General features: G+C 45.5%; 1 protein-coding gene across 1 annotated transcript in view; it reads right to left on the bottom strand.

Moving 5' to 3' along the window:
• The window catches only part of LOC126251893 (uncharacterized), a 586,892-nt gene that overhangs the window by 148,142 nt on the left and 417,654 nt on the right, over positions 1-21,096 (bottom strand). The window contains exon 3 of the mRNA XM_049952604.1: positions 7,684-7,810. Within this exon, the coding sequence (XP_049808561.1) occupies positions 7,684-7,810 (127 nt within the window). The remainder of the gene's footprint in view (positions 1-7,683; positions 7,811-21,096) is intronic.

Raw genomic sequence — 21,096 nt, 5'->3', positions numbered from 1 at the left:
CAACTATAAATAGCGGCGCGATGCAAACAATATTTCAGTCTGGTTGGAGTCCAGCAGCAAGTACGCATAATAACTCAGATTGTACCATCTGCATAGAGGGCTGGTTCTGTCGTCTACATATACATCAACATCTGCACAGATATTCTGCAAGCCACCGCACGGAGCTTGATGGAGGGTACCATGTACCAATACTAGTCGCTTCTTTTCCTGTTCCACTCTCACACAGAGCGAGGGAAAAATGACTATCTACATGCTTCCATCTGAGACCTAATTTTTCGTAACTTACGTTCGAGGTCGTTACGCGCAATGTATGTTGGAGGCAATAGACTCGTCCGGCTTTCACCTTCAGATGCCGGTTCTCTAAATTTTGTCATTAGTGTTCTTCGAAAAGAACGTCTCCTCCCTTGCAGGGATTCCCATTTGAGTTCCCGAAGCATCTCCGTAAGACTTACATGTTGTTCGAATCTACCGGAAAAAATCTGGCAGCTTGCCTCTGAATTCCTTCGATGTTCTCCTTCAATCCGATCTGGTACGGACCCCAAACACTCGAGCAGTGCTCAAGAACAGGTCGCACCAGCGTCCTACATTCGGTCTCCTTTACGGGTGAACCACTCTTTTCCCAAAATTCTCCCAATAAACAGAAGTCGACCATTCGCCTTCCCTACCACATTTCTCACAAGCTCGTTCCATTTCACATCGCTTTGAAACGTTACGACCAGATATTTAAACGACTTGACTGTGTCAAGCAGGACACTATGAATTACACTAGTAATTACAGGTTTGATCTTCCTACTCATCCACATTACCTTGATTTTTTGCACATTTAGAGCCAAATGTCATTGATCACATCAACTGGAAATTTTGTCTAAGTCGCCTTGTATCTTCCTACAGCCACTCAACTTCGACACCTTAGCCGGCCGCTGTGGCCGAGCGGTTCTAGACGATTCAGTCCGGAACCGCACTGCTTCTATGGTCGCAGGTTCGAATCCTGCATCAGGCATGGATGTGTGTGATGTCCTTAGGTTAGCTAGGTTTAAGTAATTCTAAGCCTAGGGGACTGATAACCTCAGATGTTAAGTCCCATAGTGTTTGGAGCTATTTGAACCATTTTTCGACACCTTAGTGGACACCACGGCATAATCAGCAAAAACAATCCAAGGCTGGTGCCCATCCTGTTCGCCAAATCATTCATATATATAAAGAACAAGCGCGCTCGTATCACATTTCCCTAGCCCCTCCTGACGATACTTGTGTCTCTGATGAACACTAGGCGTCGAGGACAGCATACTGGGTTCTTTACTTAAGAAGTGTTCGACCCAATTACATATCTGTGTACTTATTCGATATGCTCGTACCCACCTTAACAGCCTGCTATGGGACACCGTGTCAAATGCTTTCCGGAGATCTAGGAACATGGAATCATCCTGTTGCCTTTCATCCACTGCCCTTCATCCATAGTTCGCAGTAGGTCGTGAGTGAAAATGGCAAGCTGTGTTTCGCACGAGCGATGCTTTATGAAACCTTGCTGATTTTTGGACATAAGCTTCTCAGTCTCAAAAAGTATTAGCTAAAATGGAACCAATTAGACGTCTGAACACCCGAAAGCACATGGAAGAGGCAGTTGAAACATATAGTGTATGAAAGAGTTTCATGTGATAAGCTGGTACGTTGTTAATGTCTGCTTGCCATGCTTGATGTACAATAGAGAGCTGAAGAAAATGAAAAATGATGTATGAGCAAGGCGTTTCTGAACCACTGCCGACATAACAAACACTATCAGATCACACAATGAAGGCTTTCAGTACCGGACGTCATACTTCATGATGAATCTTCCGGGCTGCATCGCCGTGTTGCAAGAAAATTTTCGGTTAGTGATGTTTCGTCCAGGCTGCGCTGGACATCTTCGGAATTGCTCCAAGCGACACTGAGTCTTGCCGGCTGTCAGGAGCGGAGAGGTTCCTTCGAGCACGGTTATACAGCCCAGAAGACTCATCACCAACTACCAGATCACTTGCATGCGAACATTATTAGTGGACATTAATGTCAGGTGTGTCCACGCTTCGCCTTGAACTAGCTGGGTGCACTTTCAGTGAGGTGTCTGAATGTCTGTGGACGAGTGGCAGCCTATTCTTCCTCAGGAGAACGTAGTGACGTGTCTCTGGAGCGAAGCCGACCTTGTGAGTAGTCGGGACTCTGGGAAGACCAGGTACGATGGACATCCAGTGTGCACTGACGTCGCTCTTTGCACCACCTGGAGCGCCGAAACCTGTGGCTTGTGGGAAGCTTCGAGTATTGCACTCCATTCTTTTTAACTCTTCATGCACGGGCATTGTGGTAGCTGAACAGCTGGTAACACTTTGGAATTCACGAGTGATTCTTTACGCTGATTTCATGCTACTTTTTGCATTCGCCTTCTGCTATGTTTGACGGTCCGTGTCCGTGTGTAAGTGAGGTCTGCCCGCTGTTGGTTCGGCTGCGGTTGTTCCTTCGCTGTTCCACTTCATAATCACATCACCGACAGTCGACTAGGGCAGCTTTAGAAGGGTTTATATGTGCCTTATGGATCTATTAGTCAGGCGACATCCAGCGAGTAGTCAGCGTTCGAAGCGACGGAACTCTGCTGACCGACCCATTCTGCTGTTGCTGCGTCTCTACTGACAATACCCGCTGCGTGAAAGAGATTTTCACTCTGCAGCGGAGTGTGTGCTGATATGAAACTCCCTCGCAAATTAAGTGTGCCAGACCGAGACTCGAACTCGGGACCTTTGCCTTTCGCGAGCAAGTGCGCTACCAACTGAGCTACCCAACCACGACTCACGCCCGTCCTCACAGCTTTACTTCTGCCAGTACCTCGTCTCCTACCTTCCAAACTGTACAGAAGCTCTCCTGCGAAACGTGCAGAACTAGCACTCCTGAAAGAAAGGATTTTGCGAAGACATGGCTTAGCCACAGCCTTGGGGATGTTTCCAGAATGAGATTTTCACTCTGCAGCGGAGTATGCGCTGATGTGAAACGAGGTACTGGTAGAAGTAAAGCTGTGAGGATGGGGCGTGAGTCGTGCTTGGGTAGCTCAGTTGGTAGAGCACTTGCCCACGAAAGGCAAAGGTCCCGAGTTCGAGTCTCGGTCCGACACACAGTTTTAATCTGTCAGGAAGTTTCATATCAGCGCACACTCCGCTGCACAGTGAAAATCTCATTCTGGAAACATCCCCAAGGCCGTGGCTAAGACATGTCTCCGCAAAATCCTTTCTTTCAGGAGTGCTAGTTCTGCAAGGTTCGGAGGAGAGCTTCTGTAAAGTTTGGGAGGTAGGAGACGAGGTACTGGCAGAAGTAAAGCTGTGAGGACGGGGTGTGCTTGGGTGGCTCAGTTGGTAGAGCACTTGCTCGCGAAAGGCAAAGGTCCCGAGTTCGAGTCTCGGTCCGGCACACGGTTTTAATCTGCCAGGAAGTTTAATACCCGCTGCCTTTCATACTCGCAGGTCCACTTCTCGTCACATCTAGTGGTCAATTCCGCTTTAGATGGCTGTTTCTGGCACTTTCGATCAGAAGGTTCAAATGGTTCAAATGGCTCTGAGCACTATGGGACTTAACATCTTAGGTCATCAGTCCCCTAGAACTTAGAACTAGTTAAACCTAACTAACCTAAGGACATCACACACATCCATGACCGAGGCAGGATTCGAACCTGCGACCGTAGCAGTCGCGCGGTTCCGGTCTGCGCGCCTAGAACCGCGAGACCACCGCGGCCGGCGATCAGAAGGAAGCGAGCGTTCGTCAGACACAAGGGTCTCGTCTGGAATGCCGCAGGGAAGTGTGATAGGACCGCTGGTGTTCTCTATACACTTAAATGATTTGGCGGACTGGGCTGGAGTGGGGGAAGGTGGAGTGGGGGGAAGCAGCAGTCTGTGACTGTTTGCCGATGATGCCATGGTGCACGGTAAGGTGTCAATGTTGAGTGACTGTGAGAAGATATAAGACTAGAAAATCAAACAAAATTTTCAGTTGGTGTGATGAATTGTAGCACCCCCCACCCCACCCCCCCCAAAAAAAAAGAATTCTGTAAGTCCCTCCAGATCCTCGAGCGCCATGCACTCCACCTCGTTTTCTGTGTACACCTCCCGTCCCTCAGGCGGATCCTCTACGACCTGATTCCTTTCCCCCATCTGCTCCTATTCCTCGAACATATCCACATACTCTACACCTCCCGCCGCCTTGATCCCACTTATCCCCTGGTTGCTCCTCTCCTCTCCAACCCCCACCTTCTGCCATGCTTTCACGTGTCCCCCCTACCCTCTATCTCTCGACCCTTCATCTCTTTTCCCAAGGTGGCTTCCGTCGACTCCCCCTCCCAGATGATGCCCTCTCTCCCTCCATTTATTCCTCCTATCAACTCTGATCCTCACCTCCCCCTCCCTTCATCTGTCCTTTTCCTGGGCTCCCTCTCCCCCACTTTCCATCCTGTTTTTCTTCCCCTCTCTCTGCCACCCTTCTCTCCCCTGAGTCTTTTTGCATTTCCCTCCTCTGCCTTTCCCTCTCACGTCTGCCCTCCCCCCCCCCCTGCCCCCCTCCCCACACCCGTTATGCGTCCTCTCCCTCCATCGGTTCCCCCCTTTCGCTTTTCCTCTCCTCCCCCCTTTTTCCCCTCACCTGTCCAGGAACGCCCCCCCCCCCCTCCCATCTGCCCTTGGCTGTGGTGTGTCATCTTCGTGCCGACTTTTTAGTGCAGTGTTTCCAGTGATTGTTTAGTGTTGTGCGGCTTCTCTGAAGTGTTGCGATCGGACATCATACGGTACCTGGGTGTGATTTTTATGTCTCTTGCGAACAGAAACCAGACTGTCGCCATGTTTTTTTAATTGTCTGTCTACTATTTTACCTGTCTGCTTCCTGTGTATTTTATTAGCATTGCTCACCCGTTGTTTAATGTTTTAACTTTCCACAATTTTCCGCCGTTTTACAATTTATGTCACCGTTTCATTGCCTGCTTTTATTATTTCTTATCTTCTTGTGTTTTAAAAATACTGTAGGCTGCAGAGCAGCATACTAAGCTGCTGCCAGCCCGTCCCCTTCGGGAGGAATCTAAATTCAATAAAGGAAAAAAAAGGGATGAATAGTATCTATCTCTAAATGGCAGCTAGCCGTAAGTGTGGAAAAATATAAGTTGATGCGGATAAGTGGAAGATAAAACCTGTAATGTTTGGATACAGTATTAAGTCCTGCTTGAAACAATCAAGTTGTTTAAATACATGGGCGTTACGTTGCAAAACGATATGAGGTGGAATGTTCATTTGAAAACTATCATAGCGAAGGCGAATGGTCGACTTCGGTTTATTGAGAGAATTTTAGGAAAGAATGGTTCACCTGTAAAGGACACCGCATATACGACGCTTGTGCGACCTATATTTGAGTACTGATCGAGTGTTTTGGATCCATACCAGGTTGGATTGAAGAAAGACATTGAAGCAATTTGTAGGCAGGCTGTTAGGTTTGTTACAGGTAAGTTCGAACAACACGCAAGTGTTACGGAGATGCTTTGGGAATCTCTGGAGGGAAAGTGACATTGTTTTCAAGAAACACTATAGATATAATTTAGAGAACCGGCATTTGATGCTGACTACTAAACAATTCTAGTGCTGCCAACATACATTGCGGATAAGGACCATGAAGATAAAATACGAGAAATTAGGACTTATAAAGAGGCGTACAGACAGTCGTTTTTCCCTCGCTCTATTTTTGTGAGTGGAACAGGAGGGGAAATGACAAGTAGGGGAACAGGGTATCCTCCGCCACGCACCGTACCGTGGCTTGTGGAGTGTCTGTGTAGATGTAGATTCCATATCCCTGCAACGAATATATTTTAGATCATTATTTTTGTACACACTAATCCTGAGGTAGCGGAAGAAAAACCATATCAAACAAACGTACAACACTAGATACTAAGATATGTAATTTAGTAAATGGTTCATTGGCAGACGTTCACGTCGTACGGCACAAAGGCACGCCCTCACCAGATTTACACTGAGGAGCCAGAGACACTGGTATACTTCCCTAATATCGTGTACGGCCCACACGAGCAGGCAGAAGTACCGCAACAGGACGTGGAATGGACTCGACTACGGTCTGAAGTAGTACTGGAGGCAATTGACACCATGAATCCTGCAGGGCTGTCCATAAATCCGTTAAGAGAACGACGGGGTGGAGATCTCTTCTGAACAGCTCGTTAAAGGCATTCTAGATATGCTCAATAATGTACATATCTGGGAAGTTTGGTGGCCAGCGGAAGTGTTTAAACTCACAAGAGTGTTTCTGGAGACTCTCTGTAGCAATTCTGGACATGTGGTGTGTGGCATTGTCCTGCTGGAAATGCCCAAGTCCGTCGGAATGCACAATGGACATGAATGGATGCAGGTGATCAGACAGGATTCTTACATACGTGTCACCTGTCAGAGTCGTATCTAGACTTATCAAGGGTCCCATATCTCTCCAACTACACAGCCGCCACACCTTTACAAAGCCTCCACCAGCTTCAACAGTCACCTGCAGGGATTCATGAGATTGTCTCCAGCCGGCAACTGTGGCCGAGCGGTTCTAGGCGCTTCAGTCCGGAACCGCGCTGTTGCTACGGTCGCAGGTTCGAATCCTGCCTCAGGCATGGGTGTGTGTGATGTCCTTAGGTTAGTTAGGTTTAAGTAGTTCTAAGTCTAGGGGACTGATGACCTCAGATGTTAAGTCCCATAGTGCTTAGAGTCATTTGAAACATTGTTGATTGTCTCCATACCCGTACACGTCCGTTCGCTCGATACACTTTTCAAACGAGACTCGTCCGACGAGGCAACATGTTTCCAGTCATCAAAAATCCAATGTCTGTGTTGACGGGCCCAGGCGAGACGTAAAACTTTGTGTCGTGCAGTCATCAAGGGTATACGAGTGGGCCTTCGGCTCCGAAAGCCCACATCGATGATGCTTCGCTGAATGTTTCGCACGCTGACACTTTTTGATGGCCCAGCATTGAAATAAGCAGATATTTGCGGAAGGGTTGCACTTCTGTCACGTTGAACGATTCTCTCCAGTCGTCGTTGGTCCCGTTCTTGCAGCATCTTTTTCTGGCCGTTGAAATGTCGGAGATTTGATAATTTAACGGATTTCTCATATTCACAGTATACTCGTGAAATTGAAAAAAAAAAAAAAAACATTTTGTCTATGGAGTGCGTGATTGATTCTATTGTAAAAATTTTTCTTTACTTATAGACACAATGACAGGTTTATGACACAGTCATAACCGGTTGCGGCCATACAATGACCATCTTCAGATGCTAAAGGCGGCATACACTGAACACAGGTTCATGCGTTGACATCGCTACCTCGGAGGTGCTGTGTCCCATCGCTCGTGCGACGACTATGACACCACGTTCAAACTCCCTTACATCTCGATAACCTGCCATTGTAGCAGCAGTAACCGATCTAACAACTGCGCCAGACACTTGTTATCTTATAGAAGCACTGCCGACCACAGCGGCGTATTATGCTTGCTTACGTATCTCTGTTTTGAATACGCTTGCCTATACCAGTTACTTTTGCGCTTCAGTATTCATAAACGAAGATGGCTTGTTGCGGAACGGTACGTACAGTGCGACCACCTCGCGAGTTGTGCCAGATAGCGAAGCGCGGGCAGCGGCGGGCACTCACCAGAGAAGTTGATGGTGGCGTCGTAGGCGCTCATGATGACGGAGGCGCCCGTCGTCTCGACGCCCAACTCCCGGAGCTCGTCGCCGAATAGCAGCCCGAAGGACGGCTCGATGGAGCGCGTCGCCAGCTGCGGGCATAGAACACAAGAACATCTGCCGTCAGGATCGCTCACCGCTTCAACTGCGACAGCTACAGTCCGCAGCACAATCAAAGTGACGTTTTTCTGAAACCCCGTGATTATCTCCCACTCCGATGCAGAGTTTTGAAATGTGGCTCGGAGGTGCCTACAGCCTCCCTGTCTAATGGTGTAAAAGCGTAACGCCCTGCGATGTCTCCCTCGGGTTCGGCGACTCTCCAAACAGCAAGGTGTCGATACGTGCGAGAAAAAAACCGCAACTCAGAAATGTAAGTGAGGTGTAAGGTCCGGCCGGAGTGGCCGAGCGGTTCTAGGCGCTACAGTCTGGAACCACGCAACCGCAACGGTCGCAGGTTCGACTCATGCCTCGGGCATGGATGTGTGTGATGTCCTTAGGTTAGTTAGGTTTAAGTAGTTCTAAGTTCTAGGGGACTGATGACCACAGCAGTTAAGTCCCATAGTGCTCAGAGCCATTTGAACCATTTTTTTTAGGTGTAAGGTGGTTTAATTATGTCGCACTGACACCAATTTTCATCACAATTCTCCCCGACGCCACAGTGGATATGTCGCACGATGCCCTCACACCCCATCTTACCGCATTTGATTCTTTCGTTTCAGGCCTCCTCGACGGAAGTCAGAACTGCGATGCGCAGCCTTGAAATCGTACTGTTTTCTTATGGGTTGCCGAGGAAAACATTTGAGACCCACACAGAAAGACCTCAGTAGGCGGCATAAAGAGCATCAATGAAACCACCCCTTCACTTGGGACGTTCATTGCCACGTATTTCGTGCTTAGAACCAACAGTTTGCAGAATGATGTACAACAAGACGACCTTCTTGACAAATTTTGCCACTGTTGACTACTCCAGATCGACTGGACTCCATTTCTAAGACACTGTGGCGGTGCAAAACCATTGAACTTGATCTCACTCCTTTGGAGTGTAGTGTGACTGCGAGCTTTGCTCTACATCTACATCTACATCCATACTCCGCAAGCCGCCTGACGGTGTGTGGCGGAGGGTACCTTGAGTACCTCTATCGGTTCTCCCTTCTGTTCGAGTCTCGTATTGTTCGTGGAAAGAAGGATTGTCGGTATGCTTCTGTGTGGGCTCTAATCTCTCTGATTTTATCCTCATGGTCTCTTCGTGAGATATACGTAGGAGGGAGCAATATACTGCTTGACTCTTCGGTGAAGGTATGTTCTCGAAACTTCAACAAAAGCCCGTACCGAGCTACTGAGCGTCTCTCCTGCAGAGTATTCCACTGGAGTTTATCTATCATCTCCGTAACGCTTTCGCGATTACTAAATGATCCTGTAACGAAGCGCGCTGCTCTCCGTTGGATCTTCCCTATATCTTCTATCAATCCTATCTGGTACGGATCGCACACTGCTGAGCAGTAATCAAGCAGCGGGCGAACAAGCGTACTGTAACCTACTTCCTTTGTTTTCGGATTGCATTTGCTTAGGATTCTTCCAATGAATCTCAGTCTGGCATCTGCTTTACCGACGATCAACTTTATATGATTCCATTTTAAATCACTCCTAACGCGTACTCTCAGATAATTTATGGCATTAACTGCTTCCAATTGATGACCTGCTATATTGTAGCTAAATGATAAGGGATCTTTCTTTCTATGTATTCGCAGCACATTACACTTGTTTACATTGAGATTCAATTGCCATTCCCTGCACCATGCGTCAATTCGCTGCAGATCCTCCTGCATTTCAGTACAATTTTCCATTGTTACAACCTCTCGATATACCACAGCATCATCCGCAAAAAGCCTCAGTGAACTTCCGATGACATCCACAAGGTCATTTATGTATATTGTGAGTATCTGGAGTACAGGTTGGAATCACTTGGGACTGTTCAAAACCATTCGATAAAATTTCAACCTGATCAGAACCAAAATGGTGTTTACGCTTTTTCATCCCTCCTTTTTCGCACCCTTCTGTTATGCCTACACGTGTCAGGTGTTGGGGTGGGAGTGAGCTGGGGAGGGAGGATGCTGCGTTGAAACACACGTGAATAAAACGACAAATGGTACCTCTAACATCCCATTTTCGGTAACACTGTCGGCGAAACATGGGAAACTTTGCCGGGCACTTCAAAAATGTTTCTGTGCGGAGACAGCCACCTTCTAGTCCCAACCCACCTGCTATATAGGCAACCCTTTCGACATCCCTGTGGTGTGGAATGCAGCCAGCAGGCACAAGTGTGAAGTGGGTTGCGTTTCATGCAAGTGGATAGGGCATAGTGAATGACATCTCCGTGCAGAGACATTTCTAAAGTGCCTAGCGAAGATGCTCGAGTGGCACGACGGATGTTGCCGAACTGGGCATCTTAGAGCGACCTTTTGCTACTTCATTCAAATGCGTGTCAATGTCGCATCACCTCCCATCTGTCTCTCCCTCTCCGGTGCACAGGGCAAAGAAGGGCATGAAAAAGAATCGATGAAAAAGCATAAACATTCTTTTCTGCTTCAGGTCACATTCAAATTTCGTCGAATGCTTTTCAACGGTCCCTAGAGATTCTACCCTGTACACCAGAGGAAGAACTGCGGTCACGCCACACTGCAAGAGGCTGAGATCACGTACAAGGGGTTGCAGACCGCGATCTCTGTAGAGAAGGGCTGAATCGTTCGAGGGGCATCAGCAGAGGAAAATTTGTCAAGAACATCGACCTGCTGCTCATCGCATTGCGAACCACCGTTTTCGCGCGCGAAATGTGTGGGAAGAAACGACCCAAGTGAAGGTGCGTTTTGATTCACGCCCTTTATGCCACTCCCTGTGGCCTTTTCGTGACAATTCTGAGCGGTGATGTGTCTGAAACACTTTCCTCGGCGACCCATAAGAATGCCGCGTGTTTTCAACGCTGGGCGTAACGTTCTGACCTCCATCACAGAGGTGTCAAAATAAGGTGTGAAATTTAGACGAGAGGGGCTGTGACGACCTTCCCATCGCATTACACGCCGACTGTGGTATTTTTCAGAATAGTGGTGAAATTTGGTGCCTATGTGACATCATTAACCCACCTTATACCTCACAGGAACTTCTGAACTGCGACCTTTTTCTTGCATGTATCCGAGGGTAACGTCGCAGGGCGCCAGGTTTTTGCACCATTACACAGGGCAGCTGTGGGCAGCTTTGAGCTAAATTTCAAACTTTCGCGTCACAATGGGATACCGTGCCGGGACTTCGAAAAATTGCCCCTTCAGTTGTGTTGCGCAGGTTATTTACCGAGTGAATTAAATTCACTAAAGTGAAATAACGGGGTCCAAAGGAGATAAATGCCATTAAATTTAATGGTGCAAGAGGGAACCAGTACAGTGCACATCCTCCTCTAACATTACTTTTCGTCAACAGTAGTTGGCTACACCAGCTTTATTTTTCGAATTTTCAACAGGTCAGTATTTTCTCAGCTGCTTTTCTGAAAACTTTCACATAATTTTATACACAGTATGTTATGTTTCATAATAAACTTTATGAAAAGGAATTACTTTATAAAATACTTTAGTTTCGATGCTTTAATCGAGAAGCACTAGTTCTGAATGTACAGTTAAGATTATTCTTCTTAGAAACATTTGAAATTACGAATTATTGGCACACTTAAAAATTTCTATTATTAATTACGCAATCCTGTACTGTTTACTATGTTTATTTCTGGATTCATTTATGAAATAATAATCGAAATTAATAATATAATGGAACTAGTAGAAATTCATTTGTTCATAAAAATTGTAAACCCTTTGGAATAGTGTTATTTCCGCAGAGTGTGAGGCCGTAAGATGCCTCTGATGTGATCGGACGTATTTTTGTGCGAACAATATAATTTGGGCCTTGTTAACGTGAAAAATGAAAAGACCATATGATATACTAAAATGTATGAAAATGTATTTATGTAAAAATAAAAATTCTGCAACAAAAATCTTCAAATTTATTTAGTCCAGTCTATTCGAGAGGACCTATAATGTGAGATTAACAGCTTCAAGAATCAGACCCCTTGACAAGAAGAACTGGAGCAAACTCATCATGACAAGCTAAGTAAACTAGAAAGTTTATTGTAATCTACGCTCCTCACATATCTTCATCAAGTACTTTGCTTATTAATGTGGACAATAGTTGGAAGTAGGAATGAGGGGTAGGTTACAATTGGGAACTATTGAACAGGCAGTGTGAGCAATATATTGCGATAAATATAAATTTGTGGCATAAACATGTAGTTTAGAGATAAGACAAAAAAAATTCAAATTAAGTTTTATAAAGTAACACTGCACCCTCCACTACTCTACGAAGAGATGTGTCTTACCTCTGGATACTATCGAACTAACACTCGATATACCCTGCCTGAGTGGAGCCGTGTGTCTGCCTCTATCCGCATTTGGCGGATGAATGCTCGCTTGGGTGCTATTTGCGTGACGTAACACGGGAGCATAATATGCCGGTGTTGTGTGCGTCTGGCCATACAGCTGTGTTACTCCTCTCTCTGTATGGCTGTGTACTGTATTCACCAAGCAGACACGGTACTAATCATATGCATATCCAAGCTTGTAGCGAACTTCATGCAAATTTGGCGTTTGTAGCACGCTGCCTTCATGGTGTTGCAATTTTGATGGACGGCGATGTAGCAGATGGCTGTAATTAATCTGAGGGTGTTCCGAGTGCTGTAGTGCGGGCTGTATACACCTTAGGACGCTGAAACGTCGTAGGCGTGGTCATTAATCAGTCCGCTCGTGGAGTACGTTGCAAAAATAACAGGTCCTCTTTCTGCGACAATGTGAAAATAACGCGCTGTAAGTAGTCAGAATTGAAATGTTTCCCGTTTTGACTTCAGTAAGCTGTTTGTCCTCCCCCCATGAACCATGGACCTTGTCGTTGGTGGGGAGGCTTGCGTGCCTCAACGATACAGATAGCCGTACCGTAGGTGCAACCACAACGGAGGGGTATCTGTTGAGAGGCCAGACAAACGTGTGGTTCCTGAAGAGGGGCACCAGCCTTTTCAGTAGTTGCAGGGGCAACAGTCTGGATGATTGACTGATCTGGCCATGTAACACTAACCAAAACGGCCTTGCTGTTATGGTACTGCGAACGGCTGAAAGCAAGGGGAAACTAGACCGGAATTTTTCCCGAGGGCATGCAGCTTTACTGTATGGCTAAATGATGATGGAGTCCTCTTGGGTAAAATATACCAGAGGTAAAATAGTCCCCCATTCGGATATAAGTGCGATGTACTGGAGGACAATATTGTGGAAATGGAAGAGGATGTAGATGAAGATGAAATGGGTGATACGATACTGCGTGAAGAGTTTGACAGAGCACTGAAAGACCTGAGTCGAAACAAGGCCCCGGGAGTAGACAACATTCCATTAGAACTACTAATGGCCTTGGGAGAGCCAGTCCTGACAAAACTCTACCATTTGGTGAGCAAGATGTACGAGACAGGCGAAATACCCTCAGACTTCAAGAAGAATATAATAATTCCAATCCCAAAGAAAGCAGGTGTTGACAGATGTGAAAATTACCGAACTATCGGTTTAATAAGCCACAGCTGCAAAATACTAACGCGAATTCTTTACAGACGAATGGAAAAACTGGTAGAAACCGACCTCGGGGAAGATCAGTTTGGATTCCGAAGAAATGTTGGAACACGTGAGGCAATACTGACCTTACGGCTTATCTTAGAAGAAAGATTAAGGAAAGACAAACCTACGTTTCTAGCGTTTGTAGACATAGAGAAAGCTTTTGACAATGTTGACTGGAATACTCTTTCAAATTATGAACGTGGCAGGGGTAAAATATATGGAGCGAAAGGCTATTTACAATTTGTACAGAAACCAGATGGCAGTTATAAGAGTCGAGGGGCATGAAAGGGAAGCAGTGGTTGGGAAGGGAGTGTGACTGGGTTGTAGCCTCTCCCCGATGTTATTCAATCTGTATATTGAGCAAGCAGTAAAGGAAACAAAAGAAAAATTCGGAGTAGGTATTAAAATTCATGGAGAAGAAGTAAAAACTTTGAGGTTCGCCGATGACATTGTAATTCTGTCAGAGACATCAAAGGACTTGGAAGAGCAGTTGAACGGAATGGACAGTGTCTTGAAAGGAGGATATAAGATGAACGTCAGCAAAAGCAAAACGAGGATAATGGAATGTAGCCGAATTAAGTCGGGCGATGCTGAGGGAATTAGATTAGGAAATGAGACACTTAAAGTAGTAAAGGAGTTTTGCTATTTGGGGAGCAAAATAACTGATGATGGTCGAAGTAGAGAAATTTATTAACATCGAGTATAGATTTAAGTGTCAGGAAGTGGTTTCTGAAAGTATTTGTATGGAGTGTAGCCATGTATGGAAGTGAAACATGGACGATAAATAGTTTGGACAAAAAGAGAATAGAAGCTTTCGAAATGTGGTGCTACAGAAGAATGCTGAAGAGTAGATGGGTAGATCACATAACTAATGAGGAGGTATTGAATAGAATTGGGGAGAAAAGGAGTTTGTGGCACAACTTTACAAGAAGAAGGGACCGGTTGGTAGGACATGTTCTGAGGCATCAAGGGATCACAAATTTAGTATCTGAGGGCAGCGTGAAGGGTAAAAATCGTAGAGGGAGACCAAGAGATAAATACACTAAGCAGATTTAGAAGGATGTAGGTTGCAGTAGGTACTGGGAGATGAAGAAGCTTGTACAGGATAGGGTAGCGTGGAGAGCTGCATCAAACCAGTCTCAAGACTGAAGACCACAACAACAACAACAACAACAACAACAACAACGATTAACATATTACACTTCGTCGAAAAATGATTCGACATCCTTTCGGAGTTATTGCCTCTGGCATAAGGTATTTAACTTTTTCAAATACTTAAGAAACAACCTTAACGGAGCAATATTTATTGCGATAACTGTTCCTTTTATCATTACACAGAACCTACTCCTGTTTCAGTGCGTCTGTTGCAGTAAAACACACATTTTCGCCCCTGTTCACACTCTGACCAAGTTGTCCTGTCTGTAGTAAATACTGTATTGAACTGCGAGGGGTCAGCCAGCGACTTAGATAACAATCTTGCATTTCGTTTGACCATGTTTCCTGGCACGTTCACAAAATCAAACAAACTCACTCCTCATAGGGGAGCAGCGCACTGGACTCGCATTCGGGAGGACGACGGTTCAAATCCGCCTCCGGGCATCCTGATTTTGGTGTCTAGTAATTTCCCTATAACCGCTTCAGGCACATGCCGGGATGGTTCCTTTGCAAGGGCTTGGACGATGTCCTTCCGCTCCATTCCCTAATGTGAGCTCGTGCCCCGACCCTAACGACCTCGTTGTCGACAGGACGTTAAACAGAAATCTCCTCCTCCTCATCATAGAAGAGCATTCTTATTTATACATAACATCGAATATTTCAGAACATACTTCTATTAAACTAATAACACAGGTCTAGAATCTTTTACAAAATACATGAGTTGCAGAAAGCAAGATGCAAATTGACGAACTTACCGTTCACAGCCCGCATCCCTATACAGTATAGTACACCCTATAAACGTGATTTGAGTCTAAAAACGTCGATCTTACGATACCCTAAGATCTTTACCAGCAGTCTGTCATTAAAGTTAGTTGAAGTTGCACGTTCTGGCCCTAAACAGCCTAATCGGGTGCGACTGACCGCCGTGTCATCCTCTGCCAACGGCGGCATCGCTTGCAGTATGGAGTGACATGTGGTCGGTACCCCACTCTCCCAGTCTTTATGGGGTTTCGTGACCCTGGAACCGCTACTACTGGACCGAACAGCTCCTCAGGAGGCTGACTGCACACTGTTTCTGTCTTACCACCGACGAAAAATCGCTGGTAGTGCCGGGAATCGAACCCGGGTCTCCCCTCCCCCCCCCCCCCCCCCCCGCTCTCACATGGCAGTCAGCTATACTGAGCAGTCAGCTACAGAGTCGGACCGCTATCTCATTCTCTGACATTTAATTATAACAAAATATACCAAAAACGGCGCATTTCTGATAAGCCTTCAAGGCATCGGTGACGTGAAACACCATAATTTCAGAGCACGGTAATTATAATATGAAAAGCAGCAAATATGCAAAGCCTTTAACCACCAATACGTCGTTTACCATAATATTATCATGGCAAATCGTTCCAGAAACGAGACACTTTCGAGAAACCGTCAGTGCTGGTGCTATAATTTATCCGTTATAGCAATGATAAGTGTGTAATATCTGCTCCATATTTAACTGGCGTGGCAATGACGGCAGCTATGACCTGGGCAGCTACATAGGAGGCAGTATCTGGTGGGAAAAGCAACTCCAGAGAGAGGAGAAGCTTGACCTGAATCTATACGTGCTTTATAATATGTCAAGACGTTTTGATTTAAATATCATTGAAACTGCCAGATAAGTGAAAAGCTAATTCCCTTCTTTTATTTACAACCCTAACTCTGCCCGGGGCATATTCGCCTTTTTCTGTCCTATGATACGAACATTTTTCATTCCGGTTGCCAACTTTTACTCCACCATAATTTTGACATCAGACCGCCATAGCTGGGCAACCGATGTAGATTTTTGTTCACTCAGATGACGACTGATGTGGTGTAGATTTTTCTACTGTCCTTTGAACCACGCTGCTTACATCGTGGCAACGGATAAAACTTTCGAAAAGCAACAGGACGACCATTAATTACGAGTATTTGTCTACCTTCTTACATAATTTGAACCGATTAGCACAATTTTTAAACGCAGAAGTGGCGCACATAAAGAAAAGGAAAAGAAAAACTCAAAAACAACGTGTTTCTTGCACGTAAGTTCCGAGTGAAGCTAGATTTTAGAAAGCAAGTTATAAACTTTATAATAAGAACGAATTTTTTATTTATCTGATTTATTTTAAACCGTTATCGTGTATTCAATTCATGTAAGAATGAGTTTTACATACTACATTTAGCTCGACTTTAAAGCATCGTATCTTGACAACAGATAAATATTATTGATAAACAAAAATTCGTTTTGAATTTATTCATTTATCTACTTTCGTATAAAGTTTGAAGCGATTCTTACAGGTATAATGTATAGAACTGGTGCACTTCAGGAACCTCTCAGAAACACGCGTTTTTTTGCACAAAAAATCCAAATGAAACAAGATTTTTTTCAAACGGTTAAAACTTATCTTAGAGCAAGTTCCGATTCACCGGTGAACTAAATTTGAACCATCAGTGTCGCTCCAGTCCGGAATTATTTAAAGGTGATTATTTTTGCACGTAAAATCAAAACGGTGCACATAAAAATGGTTCCATTTGTTCAGCATTAATTTCAGGCCAATTAAAATCTATTGAAAAACGAATTAATCTCTTCGCACAACTTGCCTGGGCGCCGGCTCTTCTTCGTCGTTAAACCCTAGCTTAATATACTGTGACAGAGCTACAGTAAGACAGATGTTAGAATGACTGTACAAATGGCCGCTGGTCGAGGTTAAACCAAAAGGTTTTTACCTCATGTTCCTATCTCAAGCAGGAACAGAGTACCAACACTGCTCCAAAACACATTGTAACGATTACAGTCCCCTGTAGCGTTTCTCTGCCTGTATGTGAAGGTGACTGTCGGAAACTGTTGTAGGGATTTTGATACGATTTTCAGTAACAGAGAGACTGATTCACAAGGGAGGTTTGCGTATATAGTGTACAAGTAGTCCGGCGTTAGGTACTTAATGCCACCTGTTCGAAGCCTGGACGGGTAGCTTGTTATAAAGTAGAAGGTAGAAAGTATGGAGAGAAAATATTCAAATGTGTGCGAAATCTTATGGGACTTAAAGGGGGGTAGGACGTCAAACGGGACGAATTGGAGCAGGAGAGACACCTCAGGAATTTTTAATTTCCACTGTCTATACTTTTAAAAATAAATTCATAAAACATTGTCAGAATGACCAGAAAGGATTCAGGATTTACACTTATAGTGGTGGAAGTTCAAAAATATAAGAAAATAATTTTTTTTTATATATTTGTATTTCGCCTTTTGTTCACTTACCATTGGCTACATTTGTTGCTAGAGGTACACTTTTCTTCATAAGTAAGGGAGATTCTTCGGTGAATTTTACACAGCATACAAACCATACTTACAGGTGTATGAAACTCTAGAATTTCCCAAATCTATTAAGAACTGTGGTAAAAATTGAGATAATTAACTATAAAATTTGAGTTTCTTCTAAACATGAAGTTTAAAATGTAACAGCACATTCATTTTTTCATAAATTAAATAATTTCTTGAGTTTCATACATCTGCAAGTATGGTTTGTATGCTGTGCAAAATTCATCGAAGAATCTCTCTTACTTATGAAGAAACGTGTACCTACGGCAACAAACGCAGCCAATAATAAGTGAAAAAATGATGAACTTTCACATATAAAACAAAATTTTGTTATGTTTTTGAACTTCCACTGCAATGAGTGTGAATCCTGAATCCTTCCTGGTCATGCCGACAAAGTTTTATGAATTTATTCGTAAAATTATAGACAGTGGAAATAAAAATGTCCTGTGATGTCTCTCCTGCTCCAAGACGGTCCATTTGACGTCCTATCCCCCTTAACTGCTAAGGTTATCACTCCATAAGCTTACACACTACTTGAGATAAATTATCCTAAGGACAAACACACACACCCATGCCCGAGGGAGGACTCGCACCTCCGCCGGGCACAGCCGCACAGTCCACGACTGCAGCGCCTAAGACCGCTAGGGTAATCCCGCGCGGCAAAAGTATGGAGAGAGCTGTGGGCAGTAGGATAGTTAACATGTCCAGTGAGACCAGCCTTTGAGAAAGAGAACGAGGTGGGAAAGAATATGCACAGTAGTAAAGATCGCCAAACACTGCACATCGCACAGTGGGAGGCCGTCCCTGGCAGCAGACACAGGTGTGGCGGACAGCCTGAGAAGCAAGTGCCATGTCGCGTCGCCCGGTGTGACCCCTGCCCCCACTCCCCCCCCCCCCCCCCCCGTCATGCTGGCAGACGGCGGGCAGACGCTCTGCTGTTGCTGAGCGGGGTGGGCAGAGGGGAAGGGGTCGGCTGCAGGGATGGAGGGGAGGGGATGGAGGCGCCCTCCGTATCGATCGCGACTGTGCTGTCGCGCTCCAGCAGGCCAGGACAGGGCGTGGTTGTCAAGCAGCGACCTCCAGCGATCCCACATATGGCGCGATCTCATGTCTTCTCCCGTCCATCCAGGCTCCCTACTTAGCTACCTTCTCCACCTCGACAAAAGCGCCGAGCAAAGTAACGCACTGATACCAGGCACCATCCACTATGGCCTTTTCAGTGATTTGAGAAATTTTCAATTTACCAAACACTACAATTTTGCATGTCATCTAATACAAGAAAGCCACCACCAAAAAAACATGGAGACTGATCTTAAGATCCTCAGAGAAGGCAACAGTCTCTACCAAAAAATCACAATAGTGAAGAACTACCACATGCAAACAGCAATAATACACTACTGGCCATTGCAATTGCTACACCACGAAGATGACGTGCTACAGACGCGAAATTTAACCGACAGGAAGGAAATGCTGTGATATGCAAATCATAAGGTTGGCGCTGGTGGCGACACCTACAACGTGCTGACATGAGGAAAGTGTCCAACCGATTTCTCATACACAAACAGCAGTTGACCGGCGTTGCCTGGTGAAACGTTGTTGTGATGCCTCGTGTAAGGAGGAGAAATGAGTACCATCACGTTTCCGACTTTGATAAAGGTCAGATTGTAAGCTATCGCGAATGCGATTTATCGTATCGCGACATTAGTGCTGGCGTTGGTCGAGATCCAATGACTGTTAGCAGAATATGGAATCGGTGGGTTCAGGAGCGTAATACGAAACGCCGTGCTGGATCTCAACGGCCTCGTATCACTAGCAGTCGAGATGGCAGGCATCTTATCCGCATGGCTGTAACGGATCGTGCAGACACGTCTCGATTTCTGAGTCAACAGATGGGGACGTTTGCAAGACAACAACCATCTGCACGAACAGTTCGACGACGTTGGCAGCAGCATGGACTATCAGCTCGGAGATCATGGCTGCGGTTACCCTTGACGCTGCATCACAGACAGGAGCGCCTGCTGTGGTGTACTCAGCGACGAACCTGGGTGCACGAATGGCAAAACGTCATTTTTTCGGATGAATCCAGGTTCTGTTTACAGCTTCATGATGGTCGCATCTGTGTTTGGCGAAATCGCGGTGAACGCACATTGGAAGCGTGTATTCGTCATCGCCATACTGGCGTATCACCCGGCGTGATGGTATGGGGTGCTATTGGTTACACGTCTCGGTCACCTCTTGTTCGCACTGACGGCACTTTGAACAGTGGACGATACATTTCAGATATGTTACGACCCGTGGCTCTACCCTTCATTCGATCCCTGCGAAACCCTACATTTCAGCAGGATAATGCACCACCGCATGTTGCAGGTCCTGTACGGACCTTTCTGGGTCCAGAAAATGTTCGACTGCTGCCCTGGCCATCACATTCTCCAGATCTCTCACCAATTGAAAACGTCTCGTCAATGGTGGCCGAGCAACTGGCTCGTCACAATACGCCAGTCACTACTCTTGATGAACTGTGGTATCGTGTTGAAGCTGCATGGGCAGCTGTACCTGTACACGCTATCCAAGCTCTGTTTGACTCAGTGCCCAGGCGTATCAAGGCCGTTATTACGGCCACAGGTGGTTGTTCTGGGTACTGATTTCTCAGGATCTATGCACCCAGATTTCGTGAAAATGTAATTACATGTCAGTTCTAGTATAATATATTTGTCCAATGAATACCCGTTTATCATCTGCATTTCTTCTTGGTGTAGCAATTTTAATGGCCAGTAGTGTACAAGAAAAGAGCATCCCGAATGAAAATACAACTCTGCAACAAAACACTGTTTGGAACACTCAATGAACTATACGAAAACACCTCCTCACATAGAACATAATAATCAAACAATCTCAAATATCGGTAAAAATCTTCTGTTTTCTCAGTTTCCTCCCCACCTCTCTTTCCAGCTCTCTCTCTCTTATTCCGCACACACACACTCACACATACACATTACATATATTCTGCCCTCTCCCAGCAGCCACGTCACACTACTTCCGACGAAACATTCAAAATTAGCACCGTAACAAACACAAGAGCAACGGTGAACAAGTGAGCAGCGACAATGACATAACATGTGTCACTGAGTATGCAGATGTGTCTGCTCAGATCACGTTTCGCCGCATGTTGTGAAAGTACATGTGAGGTGAACTAGTGAGCGATAAT

This window comes from Schistocerca nitens, chromosome 4 (assembly GCF_023898315.1).
Source record: "Schistocerca nitens isolate TAMUIC-IGC-003100 chromosome 4, iqSchNite1.1, whole genome shotgun sequence".
NCBI lineage: Eukaryota > Metazoa > Arthropoda > Insecta > Orthoptera > Acrididae > Schistocerca > Schistocerca nitens.
The sequence above is the reverse complement of the archived record's forward strand: the minus strand, read 5'-3'. Positions and strand labels throughout refer to the sequence as shown.